Below are 24,483 nucleotides of genomic sequence, written 5' to 3' on the forward strand. Positions count from 1 at the left end.
TAGCTATGTATCTAATCTTTTATGAGTCTTAGAAAACTCTCTGAGGCAGATATTACTATTATAGCCACTTTACAGTTGAGGAAATAGAAAATCAGATGAGTTAACTAATTTGCTTAAAATCATAGTTGCAGCCTGGAAGTTTATCTTTTTTGAGATACCAATAAAGATTTAGGGGAGAGAGGCAGAGGAGAGAAATTCTTTCCATTCTTCCAAATGTTAAATCCCACCAAAAAGTTATCCATTCATTGGAGAATGCAACAATATACTACTTACCTGGTCCACCCAAAAGCAAGATCTGTGGCCAGGACTCAGCCCAGTGGCGTAAAAGACTCTATTCCCGTACATAATTCTTCTGCATCTGATTCATTCTGAGCACATCCACTACATTCAGTCATTCATTTATTTATGTGTCCATTCATCACATCTGTACTGTTAACAGCCAGGCACTAGGATAGGTACATGGCACTCCAGGGAGGAACCCCTGATTTATGTTAAGTGTTCATCCCTAGTCTCCCCTAGAAATCGATAGTCCCCAATAGGGTCTGTTGGTCAAATTCTAATTCTTTTGACTAAATAAAATAATGCATATAACATGCATATTAGCCAGAGTTCTGGCATGGAGTAGGCACTCAAGGAATGTTAGTAGGGATGATGGTGATGATAATAATGATGATGATGGTGATGATGATGATCTTAGATCCTGGACCTCTTTTCTCAGCCAGGCTGCCTAGAAGGGGAGAAAGAGGTTAAAAATACCCTGAATTTTTCCCTTCCAGAGCCATCCCGTTAAAAAATCCAGCACATATGACTCCCATGGCTTTTTCCTAAATCCACAGCCTGTACACGCAACTGAAAGTAGTAAGCATAATTTAAATGCTGTGTCTTTCCTCATTAAAATCCATCGGGAAGGGGATGCCCGAGTTATTTTAGTCCATGTGGCAAGGAAGTTCCGTTCTATTAATCCATGCTCATCAACAGAGTCCAAGGGGAGATGTGTGCGTGTGTATGCGCACACGTGTGTGTGTGCATGTAGTGTGAATCTACCAAGAATGCACACTTAGCCCTGAACAAGTTGACGGATCTGAATTTTCAAAGGGACCTGTTGATGCAGCCATTGGGAGTTGCTTCCCGAGGTGCCTCAGGCTGGTGAACAGCCCTGAAGTCTGCCCCGGCCCTTTCAGGTGGTTCTAAAGAAACGGGCTGGAATGGCTTTTCCATGAGGAGATGCCATCCCAGTGCTCTCCAGGGAGGCTCCACATGCTTGGCGGCTCTCTTTGGAAACACTGGTTGCCAGAGCAGCTGTGTCAGCCGGCTTCCCCAGAAAAGATGGGAAAGCAAGCAGGGAGCCCTCTGCTCACCCAAGAGCCTCTTTCCAGGGCAACTCCCCAGAGCAAACCACACAGGAAACCAAATCCAGATAGAGAGGAGATGACAATGGAAACACAAAGAGGAAAAGAAGAGAAGGCAGGCAGGTTTAAAAGGTTTAAGAGACGTTCTCTCTGAGGCTGCTTTGCTTCGCAAGGGCAGGAGTTTGTCTGTGTGGGAGGACAGTTGGCTGAAGTCTGAAGACAGTTTGGGGCATGCTTTTCATTTTCAGAGGATTCTTCTCTCCCATCACCTGGCCCTGAGCCATCGCTGTAACTGCTAATATTTTAAAATACATCTCAATGTATTTTCTCTTATTGATAAATCAGTTTCTTTCCCAGCAGCCTTTCGGCCATATTGCCGCTGGGAAGAAGAGGAGGATACGATGTTAAGGGAACTCCGTGCCCAGCAGGAAAGGGGAGGAAAAGCATTTACAGGTCTGAGAAGGGGGCTCAGAAGAGAGAGAAGACAGAGCAAGAGGTGTAAGATGGGGGTGTTTCTGCTCCCCAAATCCAAGTCACACCCAGGATTGTTGAGGGTTAGGAGTGGAGGAAAGATGTTTAGCAGGGGTTCAGTAATACCCAGTTAGGGAAATAGGATAACTTACCCCTGGGAAATGCAAATGTTTTAGACAACCCTTGGTAGGCCCAGCACACGTCCAGCATGGCTCCAGGCCAGTGGGCACCAGGGCTGAGGAAGGTGTCCAGGTGAGGGGGCCGGAGATACGACTTGCAGAGACTTGCAGACTCCAGCTTGGTGCAGGGAACACATCTGAGAGTTTCTGAGTCCCCAGGGAGATACAGACGTTGAAAGAAACGAAGGACCAAAATAGATCCGGGCGGTAGATAAGGTGGCTGCAGGGAGTGGGGACTCACCTCTGGAGGCCAAGTCAGGGACCACACACAAATCTCCTAAGGTCAACGTGGGATTCCCTTCCCAGGCAGATACCCAGGAACCAGACCAGAACGGCCATGGATCAGCACAGACCCATGGCCAGCCCGTGGAACTGAGACTACACTCACTGCCATAGGGCTTGTAAGTTCCTTCTCCACCCAGACACAATCTGGAGAAAGAGAAGAAAGTGGGGAGATATCTTGAGGGGAACTACCCTGGACATTTGTACTTTGAATTGATTGAATTCTTAACCCAAAGAGATCAAGTTGAATGAAAGAGGCTGTTCTAAATTGGAAAAGAAGAAATTACTTTTAATTGGCCCATTAAGTTTTCTGGGGATTCAAATAAAAATGAAATCAATTATAGATACTTTTAAGAGCTACATTTTTTTCCACAACTGAGTTGCAGTGTAAAAATTTTGACTTCTCTTTAATAATGACCTCACGCATCCATAAATAGATTAGAGCATACAAGTCGTTTTCATGTACATTATCTTTTTTGAAGTTCATATCAAATCACAATAGATGTTCTTATTCCAACTTTACAGATGCAGAAAACAAGGACTCAGTGGATGGGGGGAGCCTTGTTCAAGTTCAACAACTGAGAAAAGGGCCTCTTCCAGGTGCATTTCAATACAAGCTGCTGAGTCTCAGTCTGATATAGTGGTTCTCAACTGGGCCCATTTCTGGAGACAGTTTTGTTTGTCACAACTGTGGAGAAGGAATGCTACTGGAATCTAGTGGGTAGAGGCCAGGGATGCTGCTAAATATCCTACAATGCACAGGACAGACCTCACAACAAAGAATTATCAGGCCCAAAGTGTCAGCAGTGCTGAGGTAGAGAAACTTTCTTATATATTATAGGGGACTCTGTAGGAGAGCAGAATTTGCCACCCCAAAATATGTCTCTTTGGCTTGATTACTTTCAAGAACAAAAGACTCAGGAAGAAACTTTGATCTTCCTTCTGCTTGCTTAAAAGAATTTAAGATAGAAGGACTGTTGCAGGAAGGAGCTAATACACATAGATAACTATAGTCTAATATGAACCAGGTGTGATAGACAGGGAGGAACCCAGCAAGGCCCATTTGATCAAAGTCCTCTCCGTGTCCCATTGTCTCTGCAAGGCATGGCAAATGTGTTTACCAAGCATTTGCTTTTCCATCTCCATGTGAATTCCTTCCACCCCTTTGAAGTCCCAAACCACTGCTCCCAACATCCTCTTTTGTCTTTAGCTGAAGATGACACTTGAGGCTGTGGCTTCAGCCATTTTGGTGAATTACTCAGTTTTCCTGGGTTTCTCCCATATGTACATGTTATTAAACTTGTTTGATTTTCTCCTGTTATTCTGTCACATGTCAATTTATGTCTTAGACCAGCCAGAAGAACCTAGAAGGGTAGAGGAAAATTTCTTCCCCCTACAACTCCAAGGGAAGAAATTGTCTCTCTCCTTTCACTTGTAAAAATGGACAAGGATTCAGAGCCAAGGTGATTACAATGTAATAAGGAAGACACAGCTGATAAACCTTACCAGAGACATAGCCTCATAGGAGCTTCATTTCCAAAATGCCCTGGGGGATGGGTGAATCAAAGTTCGCATCAGAGGACTGAGAGGAAGTTGTGCTCACCATGGGCATGGGGTCACCCAGGGGTGTACTCAGAGCAAATAATTTTTAACCTCCTCTCCTCTGTACAACACAATTATTTTTAGTAACAATCATAAATTAAAACAAATAATAATAACAGCCAGAAAACTGTGAAATTTTTCTTCTATTGAATGTCATATACATAATCATGTCAGTAACAAAAATAAATAAATATAGTGAAAAAGGAAAAGAGTAGTAGATTAATACTTTTAAATCACATTAATGAATTTTCTTTTAAAGGAAAAAACTGTATACCTGCATATTGGTCTGTTGCAATAATGAACAATAAGATTATAGATTCTATGTTCATGCCTTAACTTCTGTAAGTTGTCAATGATTTTGTCAAAATTGGTCTTCTTTGCATATTTATGTTCAGTAGACAGTACAGCCGGATTTGTCAAGTTATCTTCACTCATAGTTCATTGAAGAATTTTTTATTAATTTTAATTTTGAAATTTTCTTTCACACAAAGCAACAAGTTTACAAATAGGAATTTTCTTACTTACATGTGGGCAAGTTTGGCAGAGATACATGAAATATTCTGTTTCTCAATAAATTCTAGAAATTGCAACACTGCCCATGTCTTTGTATCCCTCCAGGATCTATTCTAGCAGCTTTCCAAAGTCTCCACAGTTGAAAATGTCCACTAAAATACCTTCAGCAGAAAATCCATCATATTTCTATTGTATTTGATAAAAACTTCAAAAATTTTTCTTCTTCTGCAAAAACAGGGAAATTGGCTGAATAACAGAGAATATTGGTATTATATATATTTTTTTTTTTTTTTGCTGGGAAAGATTCGCCCTGAGCTAACATCTGTTGCCAACCTTCCTCTCTTTTTTTTTTCCCTCCCCAAATCCCCAGTACATAATTGTTTATTCTAATTGTAAGTCCTTCTGGTTCTTCTATGTGAGCCACTGCCACGCCATGGCTACTGACAGACGAGTGGTGTGGTTCTGCACCTGGGAACCGAACCCAGGCCACTGGAGCAGAGTATGTCATACTTTACCCACCAGGCCATCAAGGCTGGCTTCATATTATCATTTTTTTCTTTTGGTGAGGAAGATTAGCCCTGAGCTAACATCTGTTGCCAATCCTCCTCTTTTTGCTGAGGAAGATTGGCCCTGGGCTAACATCCGTGCCCATCTTCCTCGACTTTATATGTGGGACGCTGCCACAGCATGGCTTGCTAAGCGGTGCGTAGGTCCACAGCCGGGATCTGAATCCACAAACCCCAGGCTGCTGAAGCAGAGCACGTGAACTTAACCACTACACCACCGGGCCAGCCCCTCCATATTATCATTTTTAAAATCACTTCAGACAATGTACCCTCTTATTGCCTACACCCAGAGTTGATCCATCTTGCCACCCAGCCCTTGGTATGTGTCTGTTCCTGGATGCTTCCTGGAGGAGGTAAGTTTCATTGTTCAGTGAAGGATCTATGTGGTAAGGCAGCCTTCATGGAATCACAGTGTTCCAAAATTAGGTCCTTTTTTTCTTTTTTTAACTCTCTGCAAGAAAAATATGAAAATACAGAAACACATTAAAGAATAAAGATCACACATTGAATTAATTAGAACTAGGTTTGGTTGAGATCCAGAATGTACAGTCTCTGTGCTCAAAGATGACGACATCTTTGTGGAGGGGCTACATTGTGGGCAAATGTAGCACTGTATGACATTAGCATCTTAAGAGATGGGCAGGTGGAGAGCTTGGGTTGGAAGTGGGGTGAGATTCAGAGGACGGAGTGACTGCTTCCAACCAGGAGACTAGAGAAGATTTAATGGGAAAAGTGACATTTCAATTTGTCTTGAAGAGAGGGTAGGATTTGGATACTTAAAGACTATGCTTAGTCCTAGAATATCGTGGACTGAGGTAATGAGATTCTTCATGCCTCCATTTCTCCATCTGCAAAACAAGAATCAGATCATCTTTGCCCTCTGGGTCCACATGGACAATAGCAAAAGAGGGGACAGGGTGTTCTGTTGTACAGAGCACGGCCTGGGAAGTAAGGGATTGCTGTAATTGTGTTTACTGTGTGTGACATTCCGCAAGTCACCTTCCTTCTTCATACCACAGTGTTCTCATCTGAGAAACAGAAGGATTTACCAGATGAAATATCTCATGTCCTCTGACTCAAATATTATTGTGTGATCCTAAAAGTGCCTTGGAGTGGGTGTCTGAGAATGGGAATTGGGCTTCCTCTCACACAGACACTTTGGTGAATGGGTTTCACTTAAGAGAGTCAACTGTGGTGTTTACAAGGTCGCAGTCAGGGGGCCAGAAACTCTGGGCTTTTCCTGTCCCATGCACCTGCCTGGGGCCTTAAATCTCCGTCCCCCACTTCCCCTATAGTCATTCCCCTCTCTCATCCACATCCACCCACTCACATCCCCCCCTGCACCACCACACACCAAGAAAGAGGGGAGAGTGGGAGGAAGCAGGGGAGAGTAAGAAAAGGAATGAGAGAGAGAGAAAGAAAGACCATCTCAGTGCACAAATAGCTCAAATCCCAGCTTCCCACTGAGAATTGTGAGACCAAGGGAAGTCTCATCTCCTTTCTGCTCACCCATCCCTGTCTCCTCTTTTAAATTACTTTTTCTCTATTTCTGAGAGATTCATCTTCATTCAAAAGAAAGAAAGGCACTTTGGTCTTTTAAAGGTACCTTTTCATGAGGCTTTTGTGTGTGTCTGCTTCCCTCTGTAGTTCCGGGAGGGCAGCCGGGGGCAGGGGACCTGAAGGAACCGTGAACGGGTCTGCTGCCCAGGTAGGAGGTGAGGTGGGGTGGAGACAGGGAGAGCCATCTCCAGGCTGTCGCAGGAGCCTTGTCAAAGGACACTCATTTTCTGGCCTTCAAAGCTGTGAACAGAAAAGTTAGGAAGAGGAGAATAAGGTTATGAGTGGGGAAAATTCATTTTTAGGAAAGGCAGTCCCATCTCAGATGAAATCAGCTGAGCCCTGGCTGCTCCCTCACAAATCACAATCTTTGATCTCCAAGGTGGTGAGTGGAAAAGGACCAGAGTGCAGCCTGGGGAGTCAGCACCCTGTCAGAGGCATTTATTTTTTTTTTTTATTTATTCAAAATTCTTTAATTATAGCTGAGAAAGTTGGGGTATGTTTGCAGGGCGTTGAGGAGATACAGGCGATGGGCTGAGGTCAGCACACACCCCCTAAGGGACTGCAGGAATGTCACACATCCTCTGCGGCACAGGCTTCCCCCCTCCTTTCAAAACTTGGACAAGGCTTGTCATCCCCAACCCTCAGTTTCCTTGTTTATTCTTCCCTGAGTGCCTCTCAGGGCTGCTGAAAGGGCCCAAATGAGAAACAGACGAGGGAATGTCCACCTGTGCACGGTGTTCAGACATGTTGGGATCCTTAGCATGTGGAAGGGAATAGTTTTCCTTCCCTGAGTGCATCCTCCTCATGTGAGAAGTTCATGAGGAGACCTGCCCTTTTCTTTCCTTCCTCTCACCCCCTTCTCAAGTCACAGGAGGCTGCCAAGAGAAAGGACAGAATTGATTACTGGAGAAGAAACCTGGATTGTAGCCGGACCTTGTAACTCATGCTGGAAACCATCTACTCCCCAGGAAAATTGCACAATTCCAATTGTCTGGGGCCTGCGGGTTCATACTGAAAGGGACAGATTGATTCTTTACATCCAGGGACTCATTTTCAGAGTGGCTTCAGAAATTCTAGGTAGAAGGAGCTTAAGGGCTACAATCTATTTGGGGGTTGGGGTTACAACTAGAAGAACCTGGAGCCATGTTAGCCTGGTTTTACTTAAGTATGTGCTAATTTGGGGAGGCTTTCAGAAATGAGTGGTGATCGTGGGGTACAAAAGTCCGCAATGCTCCACTACCAATTCGTCTTGGAGTGGAAGATTAAAGACGTGATGATGTTCTTAGGCGGCAAGGTTGATGTTACAGCATGAGCATTAGACTGGGAGTTTGCAAACCTAGGATGGAATCCAGTCTCCACCAACAACTGTTTGATTTCTCATCTTAAAACAAGGGTAGTGGTTGAGACATTCTCCAAGATTCCTGTCTTAATCCATTCCCTCTCTTCTAACATGTTAGAGTAGAAACCTTACAAGTAAATCTAGCCTCAGGGACAAAAGTGCTAAATAGTCTCATCATGTTTTGTCATGTCCTTGTGTTAGTCATTTGATTTCAAATGAAATCAAATGTCCAGAGAGAGGACACTAATCCTGGGCCACTCCTTCCAAGAGCTTCTTGTTTATCTCCTGCAAGGTCGAGGAAGGGCAAGGCGGCTGGGCAGTGTGAGGGAAGGAACTAATATACTTGTTGAGGGTCTAATACTCCAGGCCGCCAGGTGCTTTATATATGTTATCTTGCTTAATGCAAACAATAGTAAGATGTCACTAAATGACTCTGAGGTTCAGAAAGATTTAGTGTTACCAGCCAAAAAGGGCTTCTCCATAGCAAATGTGCAATAAATATTTGTTTATTGAATAGATGTCAGAGACAGGGTTTAATCTCGTTTTAATTCAAGCTATTTCCATGCTGCATCCTCAAGCCCAAGTTGAAGAGGAAAATAGGGATTGATCTTTTCCAAAAGCCCCACATCTCTGGTGAGCTCTGTCCAAAAAGTTGTCATTCAGGAGAAAGTCTTTTGAGACCATGCACCAAAAACCAGTGATGACGTAGTGCTCCCACTATGTTGATGAGGCACTCTGCAAGGCATGTTGGTTGATTCCAACCAAAGGAAATTTTAAAAAGCAAGTGTCTCATGACACCCATGTTTGCAAGAAATAGCAGCTAACTCCAATTAGCCCAATAAAAGGTGGGGTGTTCGGGGGGTAATTATAATGCTAGAGATCACATTGACTCCAAGGGAAGCTGAACAATTAAATATGACAAAGGGCAGGAATTGAAGAGGTCCAAGGATTTTGCAGAGTTGCAAGGACCTTTCTTAATTTGCATTCCCTCCACCACTGATTCATTCAGTCCCTCCAGGTTGTTTAGAGGAGTGCTTTGCAAACTGCAATGTGTATAGGCATCACCTGGGGATCTTGTGAAAACATAGATTCTGATTCGGTAAGACTGGGGTGGGACCCAAGAGTCTGCCTTTCTAACAAGCTCCCAGGTAATGCTGTTGCTGCTGATCTGCGGACCACACTGAGTAGCAATAACTTAGATCACTAATTCACAAGCTGCAGTTGGAATCACCTGGGGGATTTTTTAAACTACTGGTGCCTGGGTTCCACCTCTCCAGCAGATTCTGATACAATTGCTTTAAAGGTTTATGACCTGAGAATCGGGATTTTCTTTTTTAAAGCTCCCCAGGTGATTCAATTGAGCAGCAACATTTGAGAGCCACTGTCTTAGATCAGATTCTCAGCTGATTTGATGGAGTGGCTTCTCTGGGGGTAGGTGTCCCTCCTGGTTCTGGCAGCTATGGATGGAGGTGGGGCTCACAAGGTATAAACATGTCAGCCCCACTGGGGACTCTATAGGGCAGATGGGCAATAGAACAGGGGAACAGGCAGGTAGGCAAGGATCAGCATATCTGGAACAGTAAAGGGTTTTGAAGTCCAAAAAGCTTGGCTACAAATCCTGGCATTACCATTTCCTAGTTGTATGTTCTGCTCCAGAAATTCTGATTTTAGAACTCTTTGAGCCTTAGTTTGTTTAAGTGAAAGGTGAAGGCTACAATTTCTGATCCTCATCCTTCTCAGGGTGTTTTGAGGGTCACTGCAGTGCGGTCCAACTACGGAGGTGCAGGGGAAACTCAAGTGGGAGAGGTTTCTAAGGAAAACAGTCTGGTCTTTCACACCAGAGGCTTCACGTCTCAGGGTGGTGCAGGCATGGATATTTTTACAAGCTCCCCAGATGAGCCTTCTGTGCATCCCTGGCTGGGAAACACCGATTAACTGAGATCATGTGAACAAAACCTTAGGGCTGTCCTTGACTCTTCTACCAAACCCCGTGGATTCAAGCTCCCTAAATAGCTCTTGAATCTATCTATCCATCTCATCCCCAGAGCCTTATTTGGAGACTAATGTAGAACATCCCTCACCCTCCAACTCTTCCTAATTCCTTGCAATCCATCTTACACATGGCTGCCAGTACAGGAATCTGCTTATGTCATTCTCCTGATCAGGAAAAAGTCCAAAGGCCTTGGAGTGGTGTGCAAGGACATTCATGGTCTGGCCATACCTCATTTTCCATCACTTTCCCCCTCATACCCTATGATCCAACAATGCTGCCACCCCTAGCAGGGCTCCGTTCTCTCTCACCTCTGTGCTGCTACCTGGAATGTCCCTCCACATCTTTTCCTGACAAACTCCTGCTTTTCCTCACTCAGCTCAACCACCACCTTCCTCACGGAGCCCACCCAGATCCATCTCGCTCCCCATCAGAGGTTGAGGGAGGCTTGGGGACAGTTCTATTTTATGTATTTTAAGTATATTTCAAAAGATGAAGAATGCCCGAAGAAAGTTACAAAAAAAGTTGTCATTCTATCTCTGTGAATGCATATTCATTTGGTGACAGCTCATCCTAATTTGAGGCCCTTCAAAAATGTAAGACTTGGCCAAATGACCTTTCTGCTCCCTACCTCCCATCCACCCCACTCAAATGTCCTCCTTTGAGCCAGCATAACACCAAATTGGGGGAGCCATGCATCTAGTGGTACACAAAGTATATCCAAGGGATATGTGTGCACAGGCAAATTTTAAGGGAATTTCTAGATCCTCAACTTCTATATGTGCTTTTTCTTAAACCGATCTGCCCAAGAAAGCACTTGCTGATGAGGCCTCATCCTGTTTCTCCTTTCCTATCCTCCCCTTTCACAATCACACTCCTCCCATTTTACCGAAGATATGCATACGTCCCACCCAACCTAAATCTTACCATGGTTCAGGGCTCCAGTTTCAGGTGTAAAAATGTCTGGGGCACTAAGGAGACAATGTGCAAGATGGCTGTCTTTTGTTGTCAAGGCACCACAACCACCCACATCCATCTCCCTAGATTTGCAGTTTCATTAAAGTTTTGCTTTTTAAGGTCAATAATAAATTTATCCAAAAACTTAATATATGTATATGGTTTTGATCAATTGTATAGCAGTAATAAAAACATACCTAAAGAAAATTTTTAAAAACTTTTTGAGCCTTAAGTTCAGAGAGAATAAAAATAATAATCTCAGTCTGTAGATGTGGTTTTATGGCTGAAAACTACGATAAAGGGTCAACACAAGACTTTCAAGCACAAAAATATATTACATTAGAAACAAATTCAAGGAGGGAAAACACAATGGAAATAATAATTTTGGGGAAAAAAGAAGTGATGTAAATTCCAACTGTATTTTTCAAATGGTTGTTGGTAAGTGTCAAATCACTAGGGTTTTTATAGTTCATTGGCTACATTAAAAAGAGTCATGTAGTGGTTTATTTTAAAATACCAATACTTCCAGCAGCTATTGCATCCTTTGCAACTATTTAAACTCATGATGAAAAATTTTAGACATCAACTTTATAATGTGCAATGCAGGTTCATGGTTTAAAAAGAATTTTAGGGAGCATGTAAGTAACAAAACGGGAAGATCAGTGCTCTAAGATATGTTAGGCCTCATTTCTAGGTGAGTATGTGAATATCTGGGATGAGGGATGGAGGATGGACCAAGAGGCCAGGGAGAAAGTCTGGACTGGGGGAGGGGATGAAGACTAGGAAAGCTGACCTGGATGGAGAGGCTGGTCCCCCTGAGGGCAACTGGACAGCTCTGAACAATGTTCAAATGCAGGGCAAACTGAGGCAAGATGCAGGCAGTGATATTCTGAAGGCCAAACCAGCAGGCTACGCCACCCCAGGGAGGGAGGTCTGTCCAGAGGGTAGGTAAACTTCCAAGTCAGTATGTGAGAGGTGATGAGCCTGGATTCCAACCAGGAATGATCCTCCACTCCCCAGCTGGGGAGGAGGTTGGCAAAGATGTTAAGGCTTCAAATAAGGACAAAATGAGGACACTGGACTTCAGAAGAAGGGTCTCATATCAGAGTCGGCTGGCCACTGCAACAATCAACCCCAATATCTCAAAGATTCAATACAGAGAAGTTTTTTCTCCCTCATGTAACAGTTCAGTGACTCAGGCGCCTATGTACTTTCCTTCTAGGTGGAGGTGGAGACTTCCACCTTTCCCAGGGTGTCTATTGGAACCAGAAAAAGGAGAAGAGAGAGGAGATCACGTGGCAATGTTTATGGGCCAGTTGTGAAGTGACACCCATGATCACTTCTACTCTTATTTCAGTGGCCAGAATTCAGTTGTATGGCCACACTAAATACAAGGGAAGCTGGAAGAGGTGGACTAGAGGAATGATGAACCGAAATGGATTTGGTAAGCTGCTGACATATTTCTTACCCTTGTCATGGATAGTGTGGGCCTGGGCCTGGGTCTACAGGTGATTAGCAGGAGCTGATATAGATGGTATAGAGGTAGATATAGATATAGACTGGGGAGACTGAGGCAGGCCTGAAGGCAGAAGCTAATAGGAAAACCGTTGGGAATCACCCATGACTTCTCACCTCTGTGTGAGCAGGAGGCTGCTCTCACACTGCAAGGGTCAGCCTTTCAGTACCATTCAGTACATTAGTTAAAGGTCTCCAAAATCCCAACAATATCACAGGCAACATAGTTGGCTTAAAATTGGTAATGCCCCATGAATTTTATGTATATAAAACCAACCTCAGAAACACAAGTTGGCTCATGAAGTGGTCATACTCTTTACCCTGTTTACTCATCCATAAAGCAGGGATGTTGCCAAAACACAGCAGTGGCCCTTGAATCAAGCAGTTGCAGAATGAACATGCATCCACTAAAATATAAAATATATAGTCTGACTCTATTGTAACACATTATTAGTGAAATCAAATTAAGCAATATTTATTAATAATTACTATTATTATTACAAAAAGCAAATATTTGTTGAATTCCTGTTATACTCTGGGCATTGAGCTAAGTGTTTTACATGCATGTTCTCACTTACTCCTAATAACAACCCTATAAAGAGAGTGGTATTATGCCCATTTTACAGATAACACTCAGGGCAATTTGGTGAATTTTCTAAGGTCGTGCAGATGGTGAGTAACAGAGGCAGGATTCAAGTCCAGGACTGTCTGCTCCAGGCTCACCCTCCTAACCACAGTCAATGCCTTTTGCCTTTGTGAGCACCTCATTTACGGAGGAAGCCATGGAGTGGAGTGGTGTAGAACACCAACTCTGGAGTCGGGCTTTGCGTCTGGGTTTAAATTCCGCTTACTTCATTTCCATGAACCTGTTGCTTCATCTGCAAAACAAGGATAATAATAGTACCTATTTCATGGTGTAAGAATTAAATAAGATGTGGCAGGTCCAGGGCTTGGACTCAGTAACTTTCAGCTTTTCCTATGGTTTCCAGGCATTGTGCCAGGCTTTGCAGGATGAAAGGAAAGTCAGAGGGAGGGGCCTTTGGACCCAAGTCCTCACTGACTCAAAGCCCAAGAGGCAGAGGAAGCTCACCACCTTCTTCACTTTGGCCTTTCTCCTCTAAAACGCCCTATTGATTTATCACCAAAAAGCCATCTCCTGATCACAAAGGCAAGATTTCAATAATTCTTACCCAGTTCTTGACTAAAGATGCCCAAAGAGACTTCTAAGCCAATGATTTTCAAAGAGGGAATTGAATTCATTGACTTTGAAGAGAAGGGCTTGATGGTTGGGCGGTTTGTTATGTCTTAAATGTGAATGGGAGAACCATCCCACATGGGCAACATGTGATGGGCCCTGGGGACTGAGGGCTTGTGAGTGACTGGGTGTCTACACAGCTTGGCTTCATATCTGTTCTTGCCATATTAGAGTCCAAAGTCTCTCAGGCATGGAGAAGCAGTCATTTCCTCTAAGAGATTTGGAGACCTCAAATACAAAATCAGTTACCCAAAGAGAATCTAAGTTAAGGTCATTGTACCTCTTCCTCTGAGAGGAGAAAGGTGTTTGATGATGAAAACAGAGCTGAACCCTAACTTGTAACTGCTCAATCTAAATTGGATGGTGCCACCAAGTGGACGGATGCCCACTGACCTGTGTACAAAGCTCCGACCTATTAGGGATGTCAGAGTATGAGCCCACATCTATGTGAGGACATCACCCATTCCCACACCACCAGCCACCTGCTCCTCCTTCTGAGAAGAATTGTTTTCTGCCCTCTTTGAAGGAACAAATGGTCTGAAATATTGAACTGGAAAAAGCCCTCCAGGCACACATTCTACTCCCTGGGCCCCCACGGCGGTTATTTATTGAGGACGCGTGATGTGCCAGAGACTAGACGTGTTATGTCTGTCATTAGTTCTCTCCACCACCCTCAGAAGTGGAGACTACACCTTCATTTCACAGATGAGTAGATTTAGGTTCAAAAATTCTTGGTAGCTGCTCAAGGTCACACACCTGCTAAGTGACAGATTTGAAAATAGTATCATCAAACTCCTCACCACAGAGCCCCCTCTCACATGCCAGAGATGCTGAACTCCTTGGCTTGGGCTGTGGCCCACGCAGTGCCAGCCTTTTGAGCTCCCCAGGTGACTCTATTGGCTGCCTGGGCTGGGAACCACTGCACTCCACCAGCCTTCCTATAAATCAGGAGTCTTTATTCTAGCCTACATCACAGCTTCCTTTAGGGGGAGGAACCAAAGCTATGGCTCTCCTCTAAAGAAAAATAAATATACGTGTATATACACAAAAAGTTGCATACAATTTCAGGTAATTAGGAAAGTTTTAAAGCTTCTACATGAATCCCCCAAAGGTCAGGAACTCAAATTAAGGCCAAGTCAATAAATCCTTGGCTCCAATTACTTGGCCACACATGGGAGTTAGCGGGGAGCCTTTAAAAAAAAATTCAGATTTCTGGGCCCCACTCCAGATCTACAGATTCAGAATCACTAGATCTGTAGTCTTATAATATGTTCCCACACAATTCTTATACTTCCAACCAGAAAACTGTCTTTGGACTTGTTTTTGGGAACCACCCTCTAAATAATGCCCATTCAATGGATCAGAGTTCATTTCTGTCACTTCTAGGTGACGTTAGGTAAGCTACTTAGCCTCCTGAACCTTCTATTTTCTCTTCTGTAAAATGAGGATAACAATTGTCCCTACCTCGTAGGGTTGATATGGCATGTAACATGGTCCATGTAACTGTTTAGCACAGTATCTGGTACACAAGCACTCAATAAATGTTAATTTATTACTAATTAGATAGTGCTATCATGTTCTTATCTATGTAATTAACCCCTGTAAATGGTCTTTTGGTGATAAGTGGGAATCGAATCTAATTTCTAGCAGACTGTCCACAACAATACATGCAAGAAAGAAGAAAATTCAAAGTTTATTAAACATTAAGAATAACAGACAAAGGTTTGGACTTAACAGCATAAGCACCACCAATATCACGGTGTACAATTAAACTGGCCTCGTGTGAACCTGTACCCGTTTAACAGATGCAGTCTTTGTGGTGTTGCCACAAGGATAATGGTCGATTATTGTTATGTTTGGTAAGGTTCTCCCAAATTAAAGATTGCATGTCTTGACTTAAATATTCACACACACAATCCCCTACATGCACTTGGCCCTCTGTAAAATGTACTGACTTCAGTTGCCAAATCCAATAGATCAAGGTCTAGGATAAGGCTTTGCTCATTTTTAAAATATTACTAATTGTAGAGAAAACCTGGAGGAGACCTTGGCCTCCCAAGTGGGGGCCTGGGAGCCCTTAGCAAGAAGCTGGCAGACTAGGAGCAGAAGGTGTCCACCACATGGAGGGCAGAACACCTAGTCTCCACTCCCCTGCAGCTTAGTGACCTCAGATTAAATCCAGGCCTCCACACGCCCTCCCTGCAGGCAAGCAGGCCAAGCCCGCCTGCCTTGGGATAGCTCTGATGAACTCGGATACAGTCTGAGGGTTTCTCAAAGGAACACTGGGAGAAAATTAAAAGCAAAGTATAACTTTGCATTTTACAGAAGGTCTGTTGTTTTACTCTGGGGAGGGGGATAAGAGGTGGGGGCTCCACTTAAAATTCTTCTTGACTTGTCAGAAAACAGATCCAAGACCTTTTAAATGTACATTCAGAATTATTTTGCGTTACCTCACAAAACCGGGTTCTCTAGTTACAGCTTCCTACCCACCCAATGCCAGAATCCTGATGGCAGTCTCCTTGAACAACGGATCCTTCTGCATCAAGGGATGGTCTCATGGAAGCCTGTTATATTTGAAGATGAAAGGCCAATCATTGTCTTGCATGGTGTGGGGTTTGAACCATCAAAAGGTAGCCACTTTCTCAAGAGGAAGAAGTGATCACTTACCGCCCTCCCATTTCCTACCTACCTCCTTAAGGTGGCAGGGGCAGAAGGACAGGCTGATCAATTTTTGCCTTTCTTTGCAAGCCTAGTTAAAAGAAATGATGATGTGACCTTGTCAGGAAGTCCTAGGCTGCTCATTCCAAATCGTGTCTAAATGATGTTGGCACATATGATTTGGATTCATTTTTAACGGCCAAGTAATTAATCTCTAAAAGATGCTTATGATGAAAAGGTGAAAAATGACAACAGGACTCTGATAATAACTGCAGTCTGCAGAACTCATTTGACCTGGTGGATCCAAGTCATTTCAAATGGGGCACTGCCTTCCCAAGCCATTTAGCAGAACTGCCTTATTTAGTGGTTAACTGCCCCGGGTAGAAGGCAGCGAGTCCAGGAGTGAGTGCTCATGTGTGTGTGGTGACAATGACCTACATATAAGGCACCTATACAGACTCCAAAGTTTTCAAATTTTTAAAATGAGGCAAGTTTCTGAAACCTCCCCTGGCACTCAAAAGAATAAGTCTTATTATGATCTTTTTATTTCTTCTGCAGAAAACATTTGTGATGCTCATTTGATACAAAATAAACTAATTCCAAGAAAGACCAGTGCTCAAATACAGTTTTTTTAGCTACTATTTTCTACTTCAATGAATGTGGATGATCCAGAGCATAATCCTTCAATACTTCTCCACTTAAACATATCATTTGTCTCTGTTTCAGTCACTACTGCCATTTAATAATTCTGCTGCAATTAACCTCTTTACCTATAAAAAGGCCAACTCTGTGTTCACTTGTGTCTCTTTCTGAATATCACTTATTCAGTTCTGCTTAAGATTGCCAACAGTTTTGTTTATTTTATTTTATTAGTTATTTACCTGCACAATGTATTTCATCCCAGTACTCTCCCATCTCCCACCATAATCTGTGGCTTAGGACAAATGGATACTAGTAGGAAAATCCTATTGATCAGGTTTCCCAAGACTATGACACTGTGAGAGAGGCATTGTGATGGATTGACAAGGAGACCCCAAGGTCATTAAAGAATCAGATACTCTGAAGGCAGGAAACTAGAAAATCCCATCAATGAAAGGGTATTTTAATCTAACACAAAATGTCTCTTTGCAATAACAGCAGAATCTCTTGACATTACACAATTTAGCAAAACAAATGAACAATCATCTTTAAAGTCAAAACATCTGTCAAATTATAAAGCATACACATAGCACCGATATCAACCTTATACTGCATAAGACGCACATGCCCGTGAGGGAGAACAGAATGGTTTGGGGTGCTTGCACTGATATTCCATTCCAGGAACTCATAATCGTGAAGTGAACATTTTTGTGGCAGATGCTTTTCCTAAAAAACACTGTATCATCCAATAAATATTTGACTAACATCCCTTTTGTGCTTTTGGGTGACTGACTTCTTTCTGAGACCTAATAGGGAACAAGAAAGCTCCTTATATATTTTAGAGTAGGATTCGTCGCAGCAAGCCTTGATACTGCCATAAAATTTTAATTTAAAGCAGACGACATGCTGATGTGTCAGTGATAGGCTTAAAATATTAAAGATTTCAAAAACCTCCAAGCACTTCTTCTCTGTACAACATTGATGAATATATATCTTTGCTATATAATTTTAAAACATGGAATAGTTTTCCTTTTCTCTTTGCTATATATAATATATGTCTTCCAAAATACATTGTCAGTCTTTATATCTGAAAAATACTGTACAAAAAAAGAACTTCCTATAATTACTCTGTATAAACATTAAACAATTTCATAATCTCTCCTTTTGGTCTATAGTAAACATTTACATTGATTGGATTAACCACAGTTTGTGACAACACCATCCCCTTCTGAGATACACCAGTGTCTTTTACATTCATTTTTCAGAAGTCCACTTTATAAGAGCAAATACGTTCGAAAGCAAACAGAGAATAAGAAACATAAGCTCCAGAATCATTAATTTATGAAGCATTCAAAAATGACACTGCTAGGAAAAAGGGTCTTACAAAACATCAACTTCTTAACTTAATTAACTGATTTTTAAAAACAGCAAGGTTTAGTTCACAAAAATATATATATTACAAAAAATGGGGAAAACTGAATCTTAAGTAATTGAATAGTTTTGAATATCAAGAGGAATATGGAAAAAGTTAACTAGAAAAGTAGGGGCTGGGGGTGTGGGAGAGGGGAGAGAACAAAACCAAACATACCAATGACAAAAGCTGTTCCACGATGCATTTTTTTGGCTCATATACTGATAAATTAAGCCCCCGTTCTTCAACCTGGCATTTCCCTCTGCTTCCCTGTCCTGGGGATGTTCTGGGCACGCTCAAATGCATTACTGTAATTTTTGTTTTTTAAAAGACAGCGAAATTCTTAGGTAGGGAAAATATCCTACGTCCACTAGTAATACTCAGGCAGCATGCTCTAGCGTACAATAGGATTATTGCTTTAGGTACAGACAGTGCAAAAACACACTCTGTGATCTATTAGAGTACTTTTACTTACCCGGGGTCGGTAGAATTAAAAGGAAACTTAGTAGATAGCAGTAAGTAAATATGGGATCTAATAAATCTAAACAGCACTTTAAATCTGAAGACAATTATCACCAAAACTGAAAATATGAGGAAAGCGACCTATAACTGAAGAGAGCTGCAGTGTAGTGCGAAGTTGTTTTGTGCACCTTATTAGCATGGTAACTTACAGATTAAACAGAAACAAGAGCTTGTAGTCTTGAAAACTGAGATCTACTATTTTACCAGGGCCCTTCTTAGCGAATCCAAGCAGAGGGTCCCGGAAGAGGATGTCAGAGAGAACAAGAAGCAGTGCAGAGAGGGCAGGAGGGGAGAAGGGAGGGGCAGGAAACCCACGAGAGGTCTCCATAGTCCAGTAAAAACATGGCACCTTTCTTTTTTGGAACTAAAAGATGATGAGAGGGCTATCTTAAAATGGCAAGTGCACGCTCACGCACGCACGCACGCACATATACCGCTGACCACACACATGAGCACAAGCACATCTACGCACACACATACACACCAAAATGTGAGTCAGTTGTGTTTATGCCTCTGGTAAAGTGCTGATGTCAGAAAGATTGGTTCAGGTGTGGTGCTATCAGACAGGAAACAAACTGTCCATCTATTCAAAAGCCAGCCCACAAAAATGCCACCCTACAGGGGCCCGTGCCTGGCCTCGTACTTGGCAAGTATGTTCTTGCATTTGCCCAGCTCCTTTCGCAAGTCAGCCACCTCCTGGCGCAGGGCCGAGTTCTCCTTCTCAAGGAACGACGCCCGGATGGCAATCTGATTCTCCTTCAGCCGCCGGGCATCGCGGGAGCGTTTGGCCGCCATATTGTTCTTTCTGCGCCTTGCCCAGTACTTGTCATCCTGCTCATTAGTTACAGAAGGAAAAAGAAACAAGATATTAGATTTCAGCAGGGCTGTGTCAGCCAGGGTGCTGGCAGGCCTCAGGGTTGTGCTGAGGCACCGGCCCAGGTGTCTTAACTTGTGTCTCCTTCCTTTCCAGTTTCTGCTTGTCTGGGAGAATGGTCCCTGGGCCATGGCTTCCTTCCTGGAGTAAGGACCAACCTGTGACAACACGCTCCTACTCTCTTTGCTCGGCAGAGTATGTGCCCAGTGAGGAGAGGTCAGAGGAATGAAAGCAAGTGGTGCACCTCACGCCCTAAATTACCTTCCAAATTTCTTTACTCTCTTTGCTGAAAATTTATTTTACGAACTTTTTTCTTCCATGGGCACTGATATGCTTTTTGGTATAAGTTGATACAATATTGCTGGAAGGCAACTTGGCAATATCTTTCAGCTATTTAAATGCATATACCATCTATTTGGCAACTCCACTTCGAGGATTTCATCCTATAGCAATCTTCATGAGTGTACACATAGACGCAGGCACAAAATTTTTATTGCAGCATTGTTGGTAATAGAAAAATGAAGAAAAAACTAATTACCAGTAGGAGATTTAATAACTACATTATGATAGAGGCATACCAAAGGATACTCTGCAGCTGTTAAAAGTAATGATCCAGCTGAACTCAAACGATGTTCATGATATACCACCACGTGGGTGGAAAAAACGGCAATTTGCAGATAAATATGTATGGCCTCATCCCACTTTGGTTAAAAATTTGTAGTATTATCTATTCATAGATTTATACCAAGCTATTAAAAGTGGTGCCTTTAGAAGGGAGACTGAAGGAGGGAGCCCAAGGGGAGAGGTAGGATCTTTCACCTCTTATTTTATATCCTTCTGAACTATTAGCATATTATATGTACGTGTACACTTTGGTAATCAAAAACAGAAATGAAAGAAGAAACTTCAACCTGCCACTAATCAGTATATTCATGTTGGTAGCTTGCACTTAAAAAATTTACTCTCATTTTCTGCCTGTTCCCTAGGCCTTAAGTAGCCTAAAGAATGTTTAACTGTGGTCACTGTGAAAGCAATCGCTCCTTTCCCCCCCTTGCAGCTCCCCCTGCCAAAACAAAGAGAAACCTTCCTAAGAAGACTAAGAAACATAAACCTTCTTTTAGACCTTCCCAATTCATTCATGGTGCCACCTGGAGAATTTTGCAACCCCCTTCTTTCAACAGCTTGCAACAGCAAATCCCTCGATCCTAGCAAGGCTAATACCTGCAGTTATATGCCAGCCAGAATAAGAGGGTGAGGCCAGTTCTTACTCTCCCCCAGGATTCCAAAGGGCAGTTGGCTTTGGAAGAGGCCGCATGGGTTGGGGCCAAGGCTGCAAGCAAGGTCCAAGATCAGTGGTCCACCCCCATACCTGCCCAGTACCCTCAGCAGACATCTGCCCTGCACAAAGTAAGTGTGAGACAGAAAGAGTGTGCAGGCCCCTTCTGTCTGCCCTTTGCAAGCTGGCACTGTTATCTTATTTATAAAGCACTCCCAGCTTTGTACACACTTCATCATAAAATGTAACAAAGTGAAAAAAATGATCGTCATAATAGCTGGTACAGTACTCTGCTTAGAGGGGAGGCTGTCCTTTGAAGAATACCTGGATGAATAAGCTTGGGGCAGGTGTGTGACGGCTCTTGGTGAGATTTGTTGGTGGTGCTTCTGAAAAGCAGCAGGGGAGCTGGAAGAAGGGATCTCAGAGAGGCTAGGCCAGCTGGACGGGGAGAAGCTGGCAGGAGCTAGCGGAGCGAGAGTCTTCACAGGGGTGAGTGGGCCTAAAAGCATATTAACAACAGGGAAGCCTCCAGTTCTCACGGAAGTGGTTTGTGTTACTTTGTAAGCCCCAATTCCACCCCCTTGGTAGTGTCGGTAAATCTACCACACTCCTCAATGTTCCCAGGAGTGTGGTTTCCAAGGTCATTCGACAGGGGGCTGACTTAGATATGTCAGAATCTGCCCAGAGGGGCACAGGAGGCCAGGAGGGGAAGGAATACACGAGAACAAGCCCCTGGGAGATTGTAGAAGCTCTGTGTGGCGGGGGGAGGGTGGGGTGGTCCCGCCATGGGCCATGGACTAGGTCGTTTGTGACCAGGTCTTAAGGACCAGGGAGTAACTAGCTGACCTCAGGGTAACAACAACCTTCTTTGTCTCTTAGAGCTCTTTTCTCTTCTAAGGCGCTTTCATTTCCCAGCCTCACCTGTCCCCACATGCAGATGAGCTAGGAGAGGTGTGGAATGCAGACCACCTCAGGTGGGAGGGGAGCTAAGAATAGGAATGAAGCAGAGGATGCAGAAGGCAGGACTGATGAAAAGGGGACTGTCCTGGACTAGAAAAACCAGCTTGCCTCCCTTTGTTATCACAGAATGGTTGCAGGGAGGGGAGGCAGGATATTGGTGGGGCTGATAAATTTGGCGCTACATCTCCTCTCCCCTTCTCTATCTCCCAGTGCAGATGTCATCTGGCTGCCCACTTACCCCCACCCAGCAAGGACATCCTAGGTCCAGCCCCATCATCTTCCCGAGGGTCTCATGTTTGACGCTGCCTCCCCACTGAAGCCCCCCCCCAACAGGTCAACATCCCTTCTTCTCACCAGACTAGAAGTCCCTTGAGGGTAGGAACAACGTCAGTATGGCTCACCTTGGAATTCTCAGCCCCTGATACAGGGCTTCGCACACACGAGCATTTGAAAAATATTTGTCAGGTGAATGAATAGATGTTTAAAAGTATTAAGACATCAAGGTGATTAAACTGGTTCTCAGCTAGGAATCCCAGTATGCCACCCCTTAATTCTCCCAGGGGATGCATGCTAACCCAAATGAATGGCTCAAGAGAGGAAGTTCAGACAGCGATGGGGAAGACAATTCATTGGCGGGGGCCATTTCACTCAACTGGGTTGCTCATCCAATGCTGGGGGCCATGAACACCTCTCCCATTCACCCCTTTCTCAGTCCTCTCTGCCAGAAGGAGAAATATGTTACAGCTCTGCTTCTTGCTTTGCACAAGTTCATGGTCTGTGGCCTGAGGCTTCACTCACAACTGAAGAAATCTAAGGACACGTGGCAGGAGCATGTTCCTGCCTGCTCCCCACCTGCTATGTGAGAAGGTCAGGCCTGGCCACGACAGCAGTAATATGCATAATTCCAGCACAGACGGTTTTCACGTGGCCTCTTTGTTGCCAAGGTTACCAGGGTTATTAAGTAAGCTTGCTCTTTGCTTTGAACTTGTAAATCTGGAGACCCTGTGAAGGTCTGGCTGGAAGATATATCTACTGCTCAGCAGCATCCTTTCAAACGACCCTCCATTCAAAAGGAAATCCATGCTGAATGGGCTCCCTGGTTTAGTTGAACAGATGAGCTCTAAAATACACCCAGAATTGGATGGCTAAGAACACAAGATGAAGAGCATCCAGTTGAAAGAAGATACCTAACTGCCCAGGACCTAATCTCACGGTCCCCCTTTCTTACTCCATCTTAGTCTATGGGTTCCTTAACTAGTTTAGATCTTCTGGTGTTTTTGCTATGTACTTTCCTTTTTAGATTCTCAGGGTGACAGCTCTTGGTTTGCCACCCGAGGACCCCTGTTGTAGCCCTTGTCGGAGCCAACATGCAGCAGCGACCTTTCTGGAAGTTAGAAGACTTGGGGGCCAGGTAGGCCTTACTCTAACTAGCAGCGTTCACCTTACTTCACTTTCTGCTTCTCCATTTCCTCAATTGCAAAACGATAATGTTGGTCTAAGGACTTCCTGAGGTCCCTTTCAGCCCTGACATTTGACAATTCTGCATCACTCAAGGTAATCTCAGGTCTGTGGATGACAGGAGTGAGTTAAATCTGCCGGGTACTTTTTCCTTCAAGGCTCTTTCTAGAGAGCATTGAAAAGCAGAGGTAACTGGTCTAAATCAGGTCCTGGACAATGTCTCAATCTCCCCCTTTCCCAACCTAGGAGTGTCTCTCCATGTGAACCATATTTAGGTTTGAGAAATGAGGGCCAGAAGTTAGAAAAGGGCTAATTCTGCCTGGGTCCAATGCCTTGAGTGTATACAATCACATCTCTATTGTCCATATGATTGGAAAGAGGCATAAACACAAAACATTCTAAGCAATGGCTAATCAAAAATGGTTCTACTTTGGGATTAGCGGACACGGCACAATTTTGGAAAGAATTCTCTTCCTAAGGTATCATAAAAGGTCAGATTAATTTTGTTTTAAGTTGTATCTGACTTCCCAAGGTAAATCTATTTTCCTTTATAAATAATGTGTCCCTTCAATATAGCAGAGAAAAACCAACCCAGAATTAACCTTTTGTTGAGATACTCAAGTGATCATTAGTTGAGATACAGAATGAACATTACATATAAATAGTGTCAGGGAACCCGCCAGCTTCCTTAACCAAATCCCACCCTGGCCATCCAAGGTTGGCAATGTGGAACGAGGTCCTGTCTCCACCTGTTAGTCCCTGAGGCCTACATGGAAATGGCAGCAATTAATTATCAATAAATTCCCAAAGGGAAGGTAATTCTTGGAGGACTATGAAGTCCAAGGGTCCTTCCCAAATAATTATCTTTCTCTTCCCAACCTTGAAAGATCTGGGTTTATTTTACTAGGCTTTCATGGGTTTCCTTGCAGATAGTACTGGGTTTACTTCCTTCATGGGCTATAAATCACTCCAATGTTTTATTGCTTCTCCTTATTTCTGTGCATTACGAAGACAGGAAAAGTGTATTTCAGAAGACACCCAGCCAGGAAGCAACTTGCCTAGAGTCACATGCCAAGAAAGAGGATCAATAATCACGAGTCCTCTGTT

General features: G+C 43.5%; 1 protein-coding gene across 2 annotated transcripts in view; it reads right to left on the bottom strand.

Annotated features, from left to right (window-relative positions):
- Positions 1–15,718: 15,718 nt before the first annotated feature.
- The window catches only part of HLF (HLF transcription factor, PAR bZIP family member), a 55,938-nt gene continuing 47,173 nt past the window's right edge, over positions 15,719–24,483 (bottom strand). The window contains exon 4 of one of the 2 annotated variants that reach the window (XM_004434745.3): positions 15,719–19,639. In XM_004434745.3, coding sequence (XP_004434802.1) covers positions 19,424–19,639 — 216 coding nt within the window. In that variant the 3' untranslated portion in view covers positions 15,719–19,423. Of the gene's footprint in view, positions 19,643–24,483 lie in introns of both variants that reach the window. The other variant, XM_014790854.2, reaches the window with a different exon arrangement.

The sequence above is a fragment of the Ceratotherium simum genome, chromosome 16 (genome assembly GCF_057802395.1).
Source record: "Ceratotherium simum simum isolate JZ-2026a chromosome 16, ASM5780239v1, whole genome shotgun sequence".
Lineage (NCBI taxonomy): Eukaryota > Metazoa > Chordata > Mammalia > Perissodactyla > Rhinocerotidae > Ceratotherium > Ceratotherium simum.